The 18,324-nt window shown below is 41.2% G+C and overlaps 1 protein-coding gene across 9 annotated transcripts in view; it reads left to right on the top strand.

The window, feature by feature from the left end:
- Nucleotides 1-18,324, top strand: part of LOC143344276 (uncharacterized) — a 174,024-nt gene that overhangs the window by 92,096 nt on the left and 63,604 nt on the right. For all 9 annotated transcript variants that reach the window (XR_013080091.1, XR_013080094.1, XM_076770199.1 and 6 more), the window contains exons 3-5: nt 3,883-3,931; nt 9,629-9,881; nt 14,815-15,025. Coding sequence is in view for 7 of the 9 variants with exons in the window: in XM_076770199.1 (XP_076626314.1) it covers nt 3,883-3,931; nt 9,629-9,881; nt 14,815-15,025 (513 nt within the window). In the remaining 2 variants the exon portion in view is untranslated. The remainder of the gene's footprint in view (nt 1-3,882; nt 3,932-9,628; nt 9,882-14,814; nt 15,026-18,324) is intronic.

The following is an 18,324-nucleotide window of genomic DNA, read 5'->3' as shown; positions in this document are numbered from 1 at the left end:
TTTTTGATCCTTGAATCTCATGGTCTCCATCCTTCGAACCTACCAAAGTCTTTGATGTGATTAAATAGGTTCATTTATAATAACCTCAAAGTATTTCGATCGTGTTTGACCATGTTTGATCCCCGAATCTAGACATCCCCATCCTTGGAACCTACCAAAATCTTTGATGTGACTAAATAGGTTCATTTATAATAACCTCAAAGTATTTCGATCGTGTTTGACCATGTTTGATCCTCGAATCTCCACGTCTCCGTTTAAAATACCTGGAATTACATGTTTTCCTTGCGTTTGACCATGTGGCGCTGCGTCGCGAGAACTCATGAGAATCGTAGGAGGACAGAAAAGAAGGGGGCCTGCTAGTGGACTCATCAGTAAGGCTTCCTAGCAGGCCCTGCCTTAGACGATTGGGATATTAGGAAGTCGGTTGAGCGCCTCTGAGAGCGCGACCCCTCTGGTGGCGAGCGTGGGAGGCGACGCCACAACAGAAAAGGAAAGGAGGGGGCACGTTTCGTTGAGACCTACTAGTGGACTTATCAGTAAGGCTTTCTAGCAGGTCTTAAACGACTGGAATATTAGGAAGTCGGTCGAGCGCTTGTGAGAGCGCGACCACTCTGGTGGCGAGCGTGGGAGGCAACGCCATAACCATGTTTGATCCTCGAATCTCGGCGTTTCCAAACGTCTGTACGTTTCAGAAGACGATATTTATGATTTTCCCGGGGGGAGGGGGGCGAAAGAGCGTAGGAAAACACTGGTGGATCGGTGGATTTTTACAACTTCAGAGGAGGACACGGTCGTTCGATCCCGCGGCCTCCTTTTTCCTCGTTTACAACATGAAGCACGTTTTTAATCGCCGGCGACGCCCATTGTTGAATTCTGCCGTGTTTTATGGGCCCCTTTGTTCCCTTTCTTCGTTGTTCCAGTTTTTCGCTGGCCGACCGTCAAAAGGGGATCGCAAGCGTGATTATTTTTTTTTTTTTTTTTTTTTTTTGGTAGACGCGAATTCCCGACGAATAATCGCGTATCAAACGAAATGGAAATATACCGTGCCCGATCGTTTGTCCATTAAAGAGCAACGGACTGGGGAAAAATGATATTGTCAACGTTTCCACGTCGCCTTTGAGTTATGCTGGGCACGATCCGTTGGAAAGGAATTTCATTTCCTATAACCGTGTAACGGCGCATACGGGAATTTCAACTCGTCCAACTTCGATCTTGCAAATTCGATGGAGACGTCGTCCGCGAGGCCGCATTTTCGTCGGCGGGATCGAAGAACGCGAACGGAAACGTAAAATAAAGAATGCAAAAGGCGACGCGACAGATTTCGATCGTTCGATAATTTTCCTAAACCGACTTTCGACGATCATGGCGGGATAAGAATATTTTAAATTCACGAAACGGAAGTTTAGATTATTGTTTTGAGCCGACCTCGCGGTTCCAATCGTTGGTAGGCAATTCAATTAAAGAACCACCACGCAGAGTAATCGATTCGCGAGGTATAACAGGACGATTAATGGAGGTCAGGTTTCTCGTAACAGAATCGTAACTGCATCTTGCCTCTTACGCACTCGTGCACTTCCTGTTTCGCTAATTTAGTTATCACGTGTTTGCACTCTCATTAGAAGCGTAATAAAGACGTTGATAGAATAATGGAAAAAATTGCGAGAGTCCGTTTGGCGAAATAGGAAGTCGCTGAAAGGTGATTGATCGCTTGATACAGAACGCGTATTACCGTTCTTACTTTCCACTGCATCGCGAAAGTAATAACCGAGCAATTTTTCAAGGTAATCGTTACCCGCGCCGTCCATTTATGATTCTTTCAACCAGACGGAATGAGTTTGCATTTTACGTTATTGGTTCAAGGGATAAATTATCGACTCGCTGCTCCCGCCAGAACCGTGTCGATCAATTGCATCTCGAACAAAAGTTTCGGAATCGAAATAAGCGTTCTTTCGATCGTTTCCAAGAAACATTTTTCAATATAGCTGGTAGAGTTCAGGAATTCAAAATTGACTCCAGCTCGTCGACTCGATATTACACTGCGACGTTACAAATTTTCATCGCTCGAAAGAGTAAAGAGAATTGTTATAAAAATTCCGAGAACCCACTGGATCGTACGCGTTCGTTAAGAAAAAGGGTGGCTCGGAAGTTTGCAAAAACCAACGCGCAGAAAGGAATGTAACTTCCCTCTAATTGACGGGACTGACTCGCTTAAAGTGCTGTTCAAAGGCTCGTAGTCGATTCCGTATGCACCCCCGCGCGAAGGGGTTGAAGTTGTTAACATGCGTCGGGCCTCGAAACAGAAACAAGAGAAAAACCGACGACAAGTGAGTCGATAAAGGGAGCGGACGCCGGTTAAAGCCAGGCGTCGTCTTTACGATGGAAACAAACTCGTCGTCAAACGGTTTTAATCCGAGTTGAAAACGTTTCTGTCCGACCGTGCGAATATTTATTCGCAATTACTGTAATTTCTACTTTGATAGTAAAATTCACTGTTCGGTTTCCCTGTTTATTAACCGCTCGTAGAACGAACGTAGTGGACCGAAGCAATAATGGAAATTATTCTGATATTCACGCACAGGGGGTGAAATTTCAACCCTTTGCGGACCACGACTTTTTTGGCCGGGTCAGGTAGCAGAACGAGGCGATTTTTGCAAATATTTCGAGTGTCTTACATGGTACGATTAAATGATCTTACATACAGAGTGATTCTGGAGGCCAAAATAAGAAGAAAATCAAGAATACCAATTTGTTGATGGAGGCTTAACAGTTAAATTCAAAAATTTCAAATCGTTCGGGAAAAATTATTTTCGGTTGCGGGGGTCAATTACAATAATTTTTGGTCATTAGACATACTCTCGAAATCCTACCCACTTTCGAGAAAAAAATTTAAGAAGGTACAGAAATTTTTAGACGAAATTAAAATATTTCAAATCATACTAAAAAAATTATATTTAGTTACAGGGGTCAATTACAAGTATTTTTGGTCAATAGACACACCATCGAAATCCTACGCATTTTCGAGAAAAAAATTGTTTACCGAAAATCTTACTTAAGGCCAGAGATGCTTCCCTGAAATTTCATGCATATCTTTAAAACGTCATAACTTCTGAACGGATTGGGCAATTTTAATGTTTAAAAAAGCAATCGACGCGTATTTTAGTGTAGAATATGTAGAAATTCTAAAAATATTCGTAAAGTTGTTCCTTGACCCCCTAAAAATGAGAAAAACCCCATAAAAATGGTCCAATTTTCAAACAGCCATAATTCCTACAATAATGAATATATTTCAATGAAACTTTTCTCTGAAGTAGAGCTCATGGGTACCTACAGAAAAGTATTAGACAACTTTTCTATAGGGCGTCAAACAAAATTACTAAAAATGAAAAAGGAATTTTTAAGAAAAATCGACAGGGGGTAGATGCCTAAATTTTTCGGCGAAAAAAAATTTTTTCAAATCGTTCTAAAAAAATTATTTTTATTTGGAGGGGTCAATTACAATCATTTTTGGTCAATAGACATACCCTCGAATTCCTACCCACTTTCGAGAAAAAAATTCAGAACGAGCGGAACTTTAAACGTTAATAACTTTTTAACGAAGCCTCCATCGACAAATTGTTATTCTTGATTTTCGACTTAATTTGGCCTCTAGAATTCGGGTGGCCTAACACCCTGTGTAAATTATCTTGCAAAAACGTTATATTTCGATAGTTTATCTATATTCACGAATACAATTTTAGAAATATTAAGATCTATATGATAATTTATAAAATATTGACCAAGATGATCAGACGCGAAACTGAAACTTAAGTTGTATCGTATTGCTGTTATTTTCAGAAATGTTTTTGACGCGTGCTTTAGGTGTTGGTTATTTTTCTGTTGCAGGCTCGACCAGCCGGTGACCAGCTCGACGTCCGGAATGGACAGCAAAAAGGTTCGAATTGAATTTACTTGGTTGGATTCGTATAGTTTGTCGTTGGACGCTCGTCGAGTCTCGAGAATCTCGCGGCCGATAGCGGAGATCCTTGGGACGTCGAACAATGTTCCAGGGGGATGCATAGTTTCGCGGAAGTTCGAGAATCGATACGCGTCATACGAGTTTATAGCAGTTGTAAAGGCATCCAGTGGCCCGATACGAGACTCCGTCGGGGTTAACGATGTCGTTCGAAGTTAACGCGGTTAAATCGACGCGATAAGGGGCCCGGAACCGACGCAGAAATCCCAACGAATTAACAGACTCCTTCAAACGCATTTTCAGAAGTACAGAGACTTCTTTTTCTTCGAGTTTGAAACGTTGGTCACCACTTTCTTTCTTTTCGTTTCACTTAAATTCCACTTGGAATGCACAGCACGTCATATCTTTTTGCATACTTAATGTATCGACCGACTATGGCAGCGTTTCTCAAACCAACGACGAGGGTTCACGAGCTCTCGGGAGAAAAATATTACCTAAAGAAATCCCAGAATTTCTACGAAGTTAGAAAACCAGATACTATTAGAAATTTTACGTCGAGGATCCCTTGTCGTCGAGAACCAACGTTCTGATGTTTGAGAAAACGTGGGGAAGCAGGTCTTGCGACCTATCTCTCGACACCGGAAGTAAACAAAGGCTCTTTTCCAACTCGAGACGTCTCGTGGCCCCGGAAAATCCGCCAAAGTTTCCTCCGCGGGAGCGTCGTCGACGGAAAGGCAGAGATTCGCTTAAGTAATTCGTTAAATTAGGAAGTCGGTGGCGCGATTCCAGACAAGGACCAGTTCGAGAACTTCGCGGACTCGAAAAACTTGGGCTAGCATCCCCGAAAAGCAGCGAAAAGAAAATTTACGATGAAAATGCATTGGTTTCGAAACTTCAGTCTTTTTCTCTTCTCTCGCCATCCATGTAAATTAAGATCCACGATTCAATTTTCTATAGAGATAGAATAGTTCTAACAATTAAATACACACGAATTGACCGTGGATTCGGGTCAACGAGGCATAACGAAATATCATTTAATAGAAACTGAATATCGAAACTCGATGGAAAACCGATACCATTGTAACCTTAAACATTAACGCGTTGCACCGGTGCATAGCGATTTTACAGTGCAGTAATTATGCTCATAATTATTATATTTACTCGATCGAATCGTTCGAATTTTAATTTATCAACGATAATGCATATCTGATTTCGAATCGAGCGTTTTACAGTCAGAGGGGACGAAAAAATTAATTTTTTCGACTCAGCGAAACGGTCCGAGGTCGCGAAATTATCGACGATTAAATCAATTTCCGTGGATCTCGACGAGATTTTCCGACCGAATGGATCTGCTCGAGCCCCCCGAACGTCGTCTTAATTGAGCAAAACGACGAGGAAATCACTGGACGGTGCTTTCGCGAGTTTCTCGAACCCCGGGCCTGATGGACTGATCGCGAAAAAGCTCTTGGAAAACTCGTGTTTTCCCGGGGAAATCGGTTCCAACGGGACGCGTAACTCGCGAGAAGCCGATTACACCGGTGCGCCAGCTCGTGTCTCGCTTCGATTCGTTAGCTTGGCCATCGTTTCACCTGGAAAATCGAGGGGAAAACCGAAACTCGCCCGATGTTGTCTTGTCGTTCGCCAATCAGTCGCTTTGGCTCGACTTTGGCTGAGATGCGTTTCAATTGTTGAAATAGTTACCATCAGATTTATAAGTATCTGTAAAACTTTTCTCGAAGGAATATAAGAAGGTTTAACACGTTGACTGTCAGTCTGAAATCCTGAAATTGTTTACGAGACCAAAACTTTGGTTTCAGGCAATTGTAAACTACGCAACTTAAAAGTTATCGTAGTAGTTACCTTTGTAACCTCATTAAAATTTATTTTCTTTAACATTTTAATTTAAGAATTAATTGTGGCAGTCGAAGTGTTAACAGAGATTCATCTTAGAGTCGAGCTGAACCAGCTAGGATTTTATGAAACGAGACACGGTTATCGCCAAAATAAGAGGACCAAAGACAAGTCTTCTACGTGTATTGCACCCCAAAGGAGGAAGTTTCGGTCGACCAGGGGTTGTAAATAGTATTCGCCTAGTCGAACAGAGTAGTTAGGGAAGACACAGTTTTGGCGAGAGGATGTTTCATAGAGCTGGAGTTTCGGATACGGGACGGTACGGAGTTTGATAGTTACACGAGACGAGAAGTTTCACAAAAGCAACAGCAAGTATTTTCAAAGATGATTAAGTTGGATTACGGGGGAGGGGGTGCGGTTTGCTTAAACGCGAGAGAAAGTGACAGATCGCGAAAGTGTGGAGGAATTGGGGCGCGGTTTACGGATACTCGAGTTCTGATTTTCAAGGAAAATATATGTAATTTTATTATATTTTTGCGAGGGTAAACGTACGCGTAAGAGAAATATATGTAAACCCGAACGCGGGACCTGCAATCTTTTAGAATATGAAAATAAACATTGTGCCCGAAGACGCGATCAAATATTTGCGCAAGCTGCTGCGCTACATTGTCGTTTATTGTCGTTGTTGGCGCATTCTTTCAGTTCATGGCGCAAAACTGAAATAATACAATAGAAAATATAAGGGAAACACGAATGAAAACATCGCCGATCGATACGGGGTAATTTTACTGTTTGCGCCGCGGCGCGTTGCGTGGTTGCAAACATTCGCAGCGAATATGATTACACTAACTGTATGTAGCCTGAAACGACGTCGATACTAAACATTCGACGAATAAAGCAAAAAAACAAATTTTAAAGTAAAATCGACAGAGGGTAGGTGCCTCAATTTTTCGACGAAGAAAAATTTTTTCAAATCGTTCTGAAAAAATTCTTTTTATCTGTAGATATCAATTACAATCATTTTTTGTGAATACACATACCCCCGAATTCCTATTCATTTTCGAGAAAAAAATTCGTAGGTGCCTCAATTTTTCGACGAAGAAAAATTTTTTCAAATCGTTCTAAAAAAATTATTTTTATCTATAGAGGTCAATTACAATCATTTTTAGTGAATACACATACCCCCGAATTCCTACCCATTTTTGAGAAAAAAATTCGTAGGTGCAGAAATTTTTCGGCAAAAAAGAATTTTTTCAAATCGTTCTGAAAAAATTATTTTTATCTATAGAGGTCAATTACAATCATTTTTAGTGAATACACATACCCCCGAATTCCTACTCATTTTTGAGAAAAAAATTTGTAGGTGCAGAAATTTTTCGGCGAAAAAAAATTTTTTCAAATCGTTCTAAAAAAATTATTTTTATTTGGAGGGGTCAATTACAATCATTTTTGGTCAATGGACATATTCTCGAATTCCTACCCACTTTCGAGAAAAAAATTCGTAGGTGCAGAAATTTCTCGGCGGAAAAAAAAATTTTCAAATCGTTCTAAAAAAATTATTTTTAGCTGCAGGGGTCAATTGCAATCATTTTTGGTCAATAAACATACCCTCGAATTCCTACCCACTTTCGAGAAAAAAATTCGTAGGTGTAGAAATTTCTCGGCGGAAAAAAAAATTTTCAAATCGTTCTAAAAAAATTATTTTTAGCTGCAGGGGTGAATTACAATCATTTTTGGTCAATAGACATATCCTCGAATTCCTACCCACTTTCGAGAAAAAAATTCCTCACCGAAAATCTAATGTCTGACCATACATTGATATGTTTCCCTGAAAATGCGTATCTTTGAAATATCATAACTTCTGAACGGATTGGGCGATTTTAAAGTTTCGAAATGCAAACTACGCGTATTTTAGTGAAGAATATTTAGAAATTCTAAGAGTTTTCGAAAAGTTGTTTCTTAACCCCGTAAACTGATAGAACTCCCATAAAAATGGATCAATTCCTCGTTTTTGCCACTTCATACGTAGATATAGTCCAATTTTCTGGCATATTAGATTTACATGCATTGCCCCAATCCCAATTATGCCGGATAATAGAAATTTTACTGTAGAAAATCAAAATAATAGTCCTCCTCGATCCCCAAATTAACAAAATTTCGCTGTATTTAACGAGGAATAGTTAGCCCCCCAAAGTTTAATAAAACTACCAGGGAACTGTTCTCGCTCGAAAAATTGAGACAAAGAAACTTTTCCCCGAAAAGTGTCCCGGAAAGTAATGTGAAAATGATCTTTCCACGTTCACGTTGGACAGGGGGTACGAAATTGATATTAATTCGCGTTAATTCTCGCGTTAACGGACCGGACAAGTTAATTACGTTTTGCAGGCACGGCTCTCGAAATTAAAGAATTTTTCGTTGAACGCGTATGAATTCTGCGCTTTCGTCGCGATTATCGTTCAACGTTTCTGGAACATCGCGATGCCCCCGGAGACGTTCTTTTCCCTTTTCTCTTCGACGAACGTGAGATTCTGCGGGGAGTCGATAAATTTTTTATCGTACGCCCGGAATTTTCGCGGTAACTTGGCCGGACAGAAACCGGAGAGCGAATCTCGTCCGTCCGTCGAGAAATCTATCGCTCGAAAGGCAACAGGACACTGCACTTCGTGTCTCGCGCTTCATCGAAAACGTTTTCCGTCTATCGTTTCGCGTAATGTTTCGCTTTAAAGTTTGCAGGACGCGACGTCGTTTGTAATTTAATTCGGAGTAAGTTTACTACGAACAATAGAAAGATTTATCTCGGCCGGGTATCGGACCGTAAATCACGATTCGATTTATATAATTGCCGGAAATTTTGATAATTGGAAATGATTATCGCGTTCGTTGCGTTCGACTTCGTCAAAACGGGACTCCGAGAGGAGCTATATTTATTGATAAAACGAATCCCTCCCCATAAATCCCGTCGTCCGGTGAAACATTAACTCCGTGGAGACGAAATTTACGACGAAATCGACACCGATCCTGTAATTCAATCTTCGCTTCTAATGTCTCCCGTCGCCGGGCAAAGTCTCTTTCAAACTTTGCCTCGTGTCGTTCTCCGTGCAAGTTAAATTTCCACCGACTTTCGTTTCAGTTTCTCTTCTACTTCTCTTTTAAACACGCACTCGTAATCTTTGCAACCCACGAACGTAATTAGATGTTTATTATATATGAAAAAGGAAGTTTACAGATTCTATTTAATGATACCCAGAAAAGTGTATCACGTATCCAATTTTTCGAGCCACTAGAAACAGATTCGAACAGTCTCGATACATCCGAGATTCTCGGATCTTTCGTAACATTCATTACTTCTTATGGATACTTACTATTTACACATTTTACTTGATTATATTCAGAAAAGTGTTTTTCGAGCCACTAGGAACAGATTCGAACAGCCTCGATACATCCGAGATTCTCGGATCTTTCTTAAAATTTCTTAATTTTTATGGATGCTTACTATTTACAGATCGTACTTAATTATACCCAGAAAAGTGTTTCACGTATCCAATTTTTCGAGTCACTAGAAACAGATTCGAACAGTCTCGATACATCCGAGATTCTCGGATCTTTCTTAACATTTATTAATTCTTCTAGATGCTTACTATTTGCAGATAGTACTTAATTATGCCCAGAAAAGTGTGTCACGTATCCAATTTTTCGTGTCACCGGAAAGAAATTCGAACAGTCTCGATACATCCGAGATTCTCGGATCTTTCGTAGTGGTTCGTTAAAAGTTGGAGTGTTTCGCGAGCGTTGTGAGACGTAACAGAAATGGAACGATGATTGCAGGTTGTCCAGGCGGCGCCCCTACCCGTACCTGTCCAGGTGCGTAGCAAGAACGATGGCTCGGGGGTGGCGGCGTCGGTGTCGGGGGTTCGTAGACGAAGCGGCTCGCAGGGTTTGCGATCGCCGGCTGCGAAGAGGCCACTCTCCGCCCCCGTGGCCCTTCAGGGTTGGCTACACAAACAGGGCTCCGAGGGTCTCATGCTGTGGAAGAAACGGTGGTTCGTCCTCTCCGAGTACTGCCTCTTTTATTACAAAGGTCAGACCCTCCCTGGTTTTCTTTTACCGCGGAATTACGTGTCGCCTACTTTCTATACGAAAAAGAGAAATAATATGAAACGAAACAAAGAACCTCCCGGTTCCGCGTGTTCCTCCCTTGGCACGATTTCTTGACAAAAAAAAATATTCGCGACCCCGCGGGTGCATTGTTGCTCGCGATACGTACTTTTTCCACGTGTTGTTGTAGAACGTTGCACAAATGTTTGACAGATTTCCGATTCCGCGTGTAAAGTTAGACAAAAAACGTTTAGAATACAAAATTGAACGACACGGGGGTGTACCTTGTTATTTAAAAATTGACCTCTTTAAACGCGTAATTCTTTTGTTCGAAATCCCCGTTTTTTCTCCAACAGTTATACCCGCATTGGGTTTCGTATTTTTTGATTTTTTAGAGCAACACACGTTTGATTTTTTCTATTCACGGAATTTTTTATCAAATTTGCGATCCGCCTCCACCCTCCACAAAGGACTAACTGTTACGTGGTCGCACAACTGTGAAGCATGGAAGAATCGTTTGCGGGTTAATCGCGCGGTATTGCTTTCTTGTTCCGGAAAATTGGTAGCGTTTATAGCGAAACCGCAGTCGACAGTGACGTTGGTCAGCGATCGGTCAGACAGTGGTTCCCATTAATAACGCACCACTGGTATCTACCGTTCTCTTTCGTCGCAGTATTAACCAGATACCGCGAAACAATAAACAAATTTGTGCACATTAACGCCCCCGAGTAACGACATTTTATTGCACGGGAACCGCGACGAAAAACACTAATTTTTCGGTATTAACGTAAAACGGAAAACGAGAAGTTAATGCCCGTGTTATTAAAAATAAATCGATGAATGGTTTGTTAGCTTCGATAGAAATTAAATAAAGCGAATCGACGAATTGTTCGGAATTTTAATCGTCGATTATTGAATTTCTCTCGATTATACGATCGTAAAAGAATTGATAAAGACTCCGCAAATAAAAACGACGGTAACAGAAATTCCTATTCCGATAAGAGGGTCGCAATAAAATTAACAACTTTTCTTTCCCGTTCGATGGCCACGCGGGGGCGGAAGGCTTTGGCACGGCTTCAACCCTCATCTCGACGCTCTCGTTGTTTTTCACGTGGTACACTCTACCAATTTCCGGCCGTCATGGTGTCCCCCACCCACGCCCAGTTCGCCCTTAACTCTTTTCCGCCAGATCGTTCCCCGGAAACACTAATTGCAACGAGTTCCCCGGTTTCGTACTTACGTGCCTCGGGGATCGATCCTTTATTTTTTCTAGCTAATCTTATTATTTTACTAATAAACTAAGAATCGACTGAAAGGAGAATAACATACAGGGTGTTCGACCACTCCTGGGAAAAATCTTAATGAGCAGACGAAAATCAAGAATATCAATTTCTTGACTGAAGCTTCATTAAAAAGTTATGGAAAAATTAAATTAAAAAATTTCAAATCATTCTGGAAAAATTATATTTAGTTACAGGGGTCAATTACAATCATTTTTGATCATTAAACATACCTTCGAAATCCTACCCACTTTCAAGAAAAAAATTCGAGTAGGTGTGAAATTTTTCGACGGAAAAAAAAAATTTCAAATCGTTCTGAAAAAAATACTGTTAGCTGTAGGGGTCAATTACAATCATTTTTGGTGAATAGACGTACCCTCGAAATCCTACCCACTTTCGAGAAAAAAATTCATTACTGAAAATATAATGTCTGACCAGTCGTACAGCTATTCCCCTTAAATTTCTCGGCAAAAAAAAAATGTTAAATCGTTCTGAAAAAATTATTTGCAGTTGTAGGTATCAATTACAATACTGTTTGGTGAATACACATACCCCCGAAATCCTACCCACTTTCTAGAAAAAAATTCGAGAAGGTATGAAATTTTTCGACGAAATTAAAATATTTCAAATCGTTCTGAAAAAAATATTGTTAGCTGTGGGGGTCAATTACAATCATTTTTGGTGAATAGACGTACCCTCGAAATCCTACCCACTTTCGAGAAAAAAATTCATTACTGAAAATATAATGTCTGACCAGCGTACAGCTATTCCCCTTTAATTTCTCGGCAAAAAAAAAATGTTAAATCGTTCTGAAAAAATTATTTGCAGTTGCGGGTGTCAATTACAATACTTTTTGGTGAATACACATACCCTCGAAATTCTAGCCACTTTTGTGAAAAAAAATCGGGAAAGTGGTGAAATTTTTCGACGGAAAACAAAATTTTCAAATCGTTCTGAAAAAAATATTGTTAGCTGTAGGGGTCAATTACAATCATTTTTGGTGAATAGACATGCCCTCGAAATCCTACCCACTTTCGAGAAAAAAATTCATTACTGAAAATATAATGTCTGACCAGTCGTACAGCTATTCCCCTTAAATTTCTCGGCAAAAAAAAAAATGTTAAATCGTTCTGAAAAAATTATTTGCAGTTGTAGGTGTCAATTACAATACTTTTTGGTGAATACACATACCCCCGAAATCCTACCCACTTTCTAGAAAAAAATTCGAGAAGGTGTGAAATTTTTCGACGAAATTAAAATATTTCAAATCGTTCTGAAAAAAATATTGTTAGCTGTAGTGGTCAATTACAATCATTTCTGGTGAATAGGCATACCCCCGAAATCCTGCGCGTTTTCGAGAAAAAAATTCAGAACGAACGGAACTTTAAACGTTAATAACTTTTTAACGAAGCCTCCATCGACAAATTAATATTCTTGATTTTCGTCTTATTTTGACCTCTAGAACCTCCCATTAAAATTTTTCCCAGGGGTAGCTGAACACACTGTATATTGACTGGAAAATGGCGTGAAAACCGAACGCATAGAGGAACGCGACGGGGTTGGATTACAGTTGCGAAAGTTAGTTAAATTAGATTCGATGGATTTCCCTAATTATCGAATCCCACCCTCCGGTCTCGTTGGCCGTCCCTTCGCGAATCTGGGAAGTCTTACTCGAGCTCCAAGTAATCTCGTTCGCGTTCGTGTTCACCTGTAAATAATCGCTTAATTTCCGTCGCGATGTTCCGTAGTTTCGGTGAATGAAACCAACCCGATCGTTTACGCGCCCGTGAACACCGTTGTTAATTAACGTGATATTATACGCGGGGATGGACGTACAATAGGAACAATGCGTGTCTGGGTTATTATTCCGGCGGTGTAAATTAATTTACCGTCGCGTTTTGGTCCATCTGAGCGCGAACCCCGGCTTTAATGCGGATTTTAATATTCGCTGCAATTCCAGCGGATCGCCGGGCGAGTGCTATTAAATGCCCAGGCCGCATTATTATTGCAGAAATTTTGTGTCCGGTCGCGATTCGTCGACGGTCGTCTGAAGTTTAATGCACTGTCGACCCGCATTTTACGATTTATCTCGTTCGCTAGGGATCAGCCTGCGCTTTTAAGGACCGCGACAATACTCGAATAATGGAGCAATCGCGCGACGGATTGAAACGTTCGAAAATCAAGGAGCAGGGTATAAATCGACTGAAATAGCACGCAAACGTTTTTCTTTTTCTTTCGCGAGTTTCGTTCGAATTAACACCGCGATGAAACGGTGCGTTTTATTTCTTTGTTAGTATTTTAAGACACCGTGGGATCTCCGGACACCATAAATCCCGAGCATCTTAACGCGAGCCATTATGCGGTTTGATTCGAAGGTACCAATTTCAAAGGTAAAAATAGAGGCGGCCCCCGGTGCCATCGCCAGATACAGCGCCTTTTTCTCTTCGTACGTGTTCATTCGGACGCGTACGCCGGAATTTATGGCACTTTTTATCTTCCTCCTTTTCCTCTGTCCGCGGTGCTGGCTGATTTATGTCCGCGCCGGCAGCGAACCGTGCGTTGGGCGATATCTACGCGTGTCAATGGCGTCGGTGCTTTCGGATGCGTCGACTCGAAGCTTCCGATTTGTCAGTGAAATCATTTCCCAGTACCATTTGTCCCCATCGTCCCATTGCCTGGCTCGCCGATCGAAAAAACGTCGACTTCTTGCCAGGGACTTACATCGAAACAAAATACCGATCTTACATCGAGACATATCGTTCTATCGTTGTAGAAACCGAAATTCTGAAAGTATCTGAACTTTTACCGGGGTTTTAGATTTCATTAGAATTTTTAAGACTAGCAAAAAGTAGTAAAAATAGTGTAATATTGCATATTTTGAAAAAATTAAAACTAGTCTGACCTAGGTCGTGTTTGTACTCGTTTTACTCGGGAGAATCCGAGGAATGCATCGGTACTATTTTCGAAAAGATTAACCAACACACTGTATCTATCTATAATTTTTAACGTTAAAACGCCTGATACTTCCTGAATCAAGCACGAGATTCGTCTGGGAATCGTTTCTCGAAAAAGTTTGCAGTTGTTTGGGCGACCCTTTCATCCTTGATCCCCGCGTTCCTTTTACGCGTGGATTTCGCAACGCGTACGCCAGGAACTCTGATGAATATTTCTCATTAACGAACGAGTACGTCGACCCTCATTCCCCGGCTTTTTCGTAGACTTTCGACGCAAAAGTCTCGCGAACGTTCTTCCTGGAATCGTTTGATGTACAAAGACTGTGCTTGGCTCCGAGACTCGGAACGAATGCCGCTTTGAGGAAAGAGAAAACAGATTTGGACCAACAGACTGCTCTTGGCAAGCAATTACGCGTTCGCCGTGCACGTGACACCGAATAATCGAATTATAGAATAATATATTTTAGCAATTTTAGTCGTTGACAAATATAAATTCTGTGATGGAAGTGAAAGCCCCCTGCGGTTGACAGGATCTATTGCCCCATTCTAAACGTCCATCGTTCCTTTTTCTACGCCAAACGTCCGTGTCTGCGATCGACAAACGTTTTCTGAAGGGTTCGAAATGTTAATATGGCTCCCAGGTTTCCGTTTCTCCACGAATTTGTGGACGATTTGCTTTCAGGTCCGGAAGAGGAGAAACTGCTGGGCTCGATATTGCTACCGTCGTACAGGGTCACTGTCTGCAAGCCCGAGGACAAGGTCAACAGAAAGTTCGCGTTCAAAGCCGAGCACGCTAACATGAGGACCTACCACTTCGCGGCGGACAGTCGCGAAAGTATGAATCAGTGGGTGAACGCGTTGACCCTGGCGACCCTTCTTCAGGATCCCAGCCCGTGAGTTCACGTTTTCCGTAACACTGTTCAACCCTTTCAGACTTTCGAAAAAGACTCCTTAACGAGTCGCTTTGCAAACTTGCGCACCGCAAATTGGAGTCTCGGTTTAAGACGCGTAGCGCGAGCGTGAAACGTTTCGTCGCCATTTTGCTGGAGGTGGCCGGAGAGGACTCGATAGAATTTATTACGACGGACAGAGGGGGGGAAAAAAGGAGAACTCGTGGGCGATATTTCGCGCGAGTTCGCCGGCTGGAACGACTTTGTTCCCCCATCGACTGGTCGATCGATTGAAATTTATCGCTCGATATTCAGCCGGCTCAATTCTATCGGAGTTCAATTAGCTAAGAGTAGAAGGAGACCTCGACGCGGACGAGCGCCATTGTTACGCGGAATCATTTATTTCGCCGGGATTTCTTTATACAGCCCCCCCGTATATTTCTTATTTTCTTCGTTTCGCTCTTATCGGCTGTCCCTTCGCTTCTATTTCAAAGATTTCATTTTAGAATCGTGTGGTCAGCGCGACGCCATTTGCAAACTCTCGAAGGAGGCTCATTCTTATTGAACAGTGTCGTTTCAGAGTTATTTTCGACGCGAGACTCTATTTATATTTTCGTTTACCAGTCATTTTACGCATCCACGGCGACGGATTCGTTCGTAAAGCTCAGACCAGTCGCATAATTTCGACAAATACTTCCGGGGACCGACCGTGCAACCGCATACTGGGATTCGGTTGCAAATGGCGGCTGTTCGCCGGGGGTAAACGGTTAATTCGAAACACCGTTCGGTAAATAGAGATCGAACCGAGTTCCCAGCATGGGTGGGGGGAGGGGGAGAAGTTTCGTCGCGTCCGGCGAGAGGAGTCATTAGCTTTGAGAACGAACTAACCCGAAACCGCAAGTTCCCAGAGATAGACTTCGCAACGAGGCGCCGATCCGCCTTGCAAATTAAACGAGCGTTTCGTAGTTTTTCGGCGAACGTCGCAGCAACGACAAACCACCCCCTCGTACCACTTTCTGTCGTTGGTTCTGCTCGTTCTTCCGTCCGCGTTCGTTCGCTGGCAACTTCGAGAAAGCAAACTACTAACGAGTTGGATAGTTGGGCCGCGATTACGCGCGAAACGAGAGCCTAACCCAGCATCCTGCGGCTGGTCGCGACGTTACTTCCGTGGCGGATAAACACGTACGACTACCACCACCCCCCGCAGGGCACCGATTTCCTCCCTCCGGCAAGGAACCACCTCTGGTACGTCCGTTCGCGCCAATTAATTGCACGGCAAACCGGTCGAATCCCGCACACTGATTTCTCCTGGTTCGAGCTCACTTCCGGGGACAGTTTCCGCGAAACAGAAACAGCTTCGTCCTTTTATGCAAATTCCCAGCCATTCTCTGGCTTCGTTACAGGCAGCTGGAACGTTAGAATACACCCTCGACTAGATTTCGATTCTAGTTTTGTGTCGTAACTCTTTAAGGGTGGGTTTTCAAAGTGAAATACCATCTTCCTGGTTCTTCTTCTTCTTCAGAGTGGTCCTTTCCTCATCGATAGAAAAAAAAAAATTTTAAATCGTTCTGAAAAAAATACTGTTAGCTGTAGGGGTCAATTACAATCATTTTTGGTGAATAGATATACCCCCGAAATCCTACCCATTTTCTAGAAAAAAATTCGAGAAGGTGTGAAATTTTTCGACGAAATTAAAATATTTCAAATCGTTCTGAAAAAAATATTGTTAGCTGTGGGGATCAATTACGATCATTTTTGGTGAATAGACATACCCCCGAAATCCTACCCATTTTCTAGAAAAAAATTCGAGAAGGTGTGAAATTTTTCGACGAAATTAAAATATTTCAAATCGTTCTGAAAAAAATATTGTTAGCTGTAGGGGTTAATTTCAATCATTTTTGGTGAATAGGCATACCCCCGAAATCCTGCGCATTTTCGAGAAAAAAATTCGAGAAGGTGTGAAATTTTTCGACGAAATTAAAATATTTCAAATCGTTCTGAAAAAATTACTGTTAGCAGTAGGGGTCAATTACAATCATTTTTGGTGAATAGACATACCCCCGAAATCCTGCGCATTTTCGAGAAAAAAATTCGAGAAGGTGTGAAATTTTTCGACGAAATTAAAATATTTCAAATCGTTCTAAAAAAAATACTGTTAGCTGTAGGGATCAATTACAATCATTTTTGGTGAATAGACATACCCTCGAAATCCTACCCACTTCGTAGAAAAAAATTCGAGAAGGTGTGAAATTTTTCGACGAAATTAAAATATTTCAAATCGTTCTGAAAAAAATACTGTTAGCTGTGGGGGTCAATTACAATCATTTTTGGTGAATAGACATACCCCCGAAATCCTACCCATTTTCTAGAAAAAAATTCGAGAAGGTGTGAAATTTTTCGACGAAATAAAAATATTTCAAATCGTCCTGAAAAAAATACTGTTAGCTGTAGGGGTTAATTACAATCATTTTTGGTGAATAGACATACCCCCGAAATCCTACCCACTTTCTAGAAAAAAATTCGAGAAGGTGTGAAATTTTTCGACGAAATTAAAATATTTCAAATCGTTCTAAAAAAAATACTGTTAGCTGTAGGGGTCAATTTCAATCATTTTTGGTGAATAGACATACCCCCAAAATCCTACCCACTTTCTAGAAAAAAATTCGAGAAGGTGTGAAATTTTTCGACGAAATTAAAATATTTCAAATCGTTCTAAAAAAAATACTGTTAGCTGTAGGGATCAATTACAATCATTTTTGGTCATTACACATACCCCCGAAATCCTACCCACTTCGTAGAAAAAAATTCGAGAAGGTGTGAAATTTTTCGACGAAATTAAAATATTTCAAATCGTTCTGAAAAAAATATTGTTAGCTGTAGGGGTCAATTTCAATCATTTTTGGTGAATAGACATACCCCCAAAATCCTACCCACTTTCTAGAAAAAAATTCGAGAAGGTGTGAAATTTTTCGACGAAATTAAAATATTTCAAATCGTTCTAAAAAAAATACTGTTAGCTGTAGGGATCAATTACAATCATTTTTGGTCATTACACATACCCCCGAAATCCTACCCACTTCGTAGAAAAAAATTCGAGAAGGTGTGAAATTTTTCGACGAAATTAAAATATTTCAAATCGTTCTGAAAAAAATATTGTTAGCTGTAGGGGTCAATTACAATCATTTTTGGTGAATAGACATACCCCCGAAATCCTGCGCATTTTCGAGAAAAAAATTCAGAACGAGCGGAACTTTAAACGTTTTAAACTTTTTAACGAAGCCTCCATTAACGAATTGGTATTC

The sequence above is a fragment of the Colletes latitarsis genome, chromosome 1, assembly GCF_051014445.1.
Source record: "Colletes latitarsis isolate SP2378_abdomen chromosome 1, iyColLati1, whole genome shotgun sequence".
NCBI classification, from domain to species: domain Eukaryota; kingdom Metazoa; phylum Arthropoda; class Insecta; order Hymenoptera; family Colletidae; genus Colletes; species Colletes latitarsis.
The sequence above is the reverse complement of the archived record's forward strand: the minus strand, read 5'-3'. Positions and strand labels throughout refer to the sequence as shown.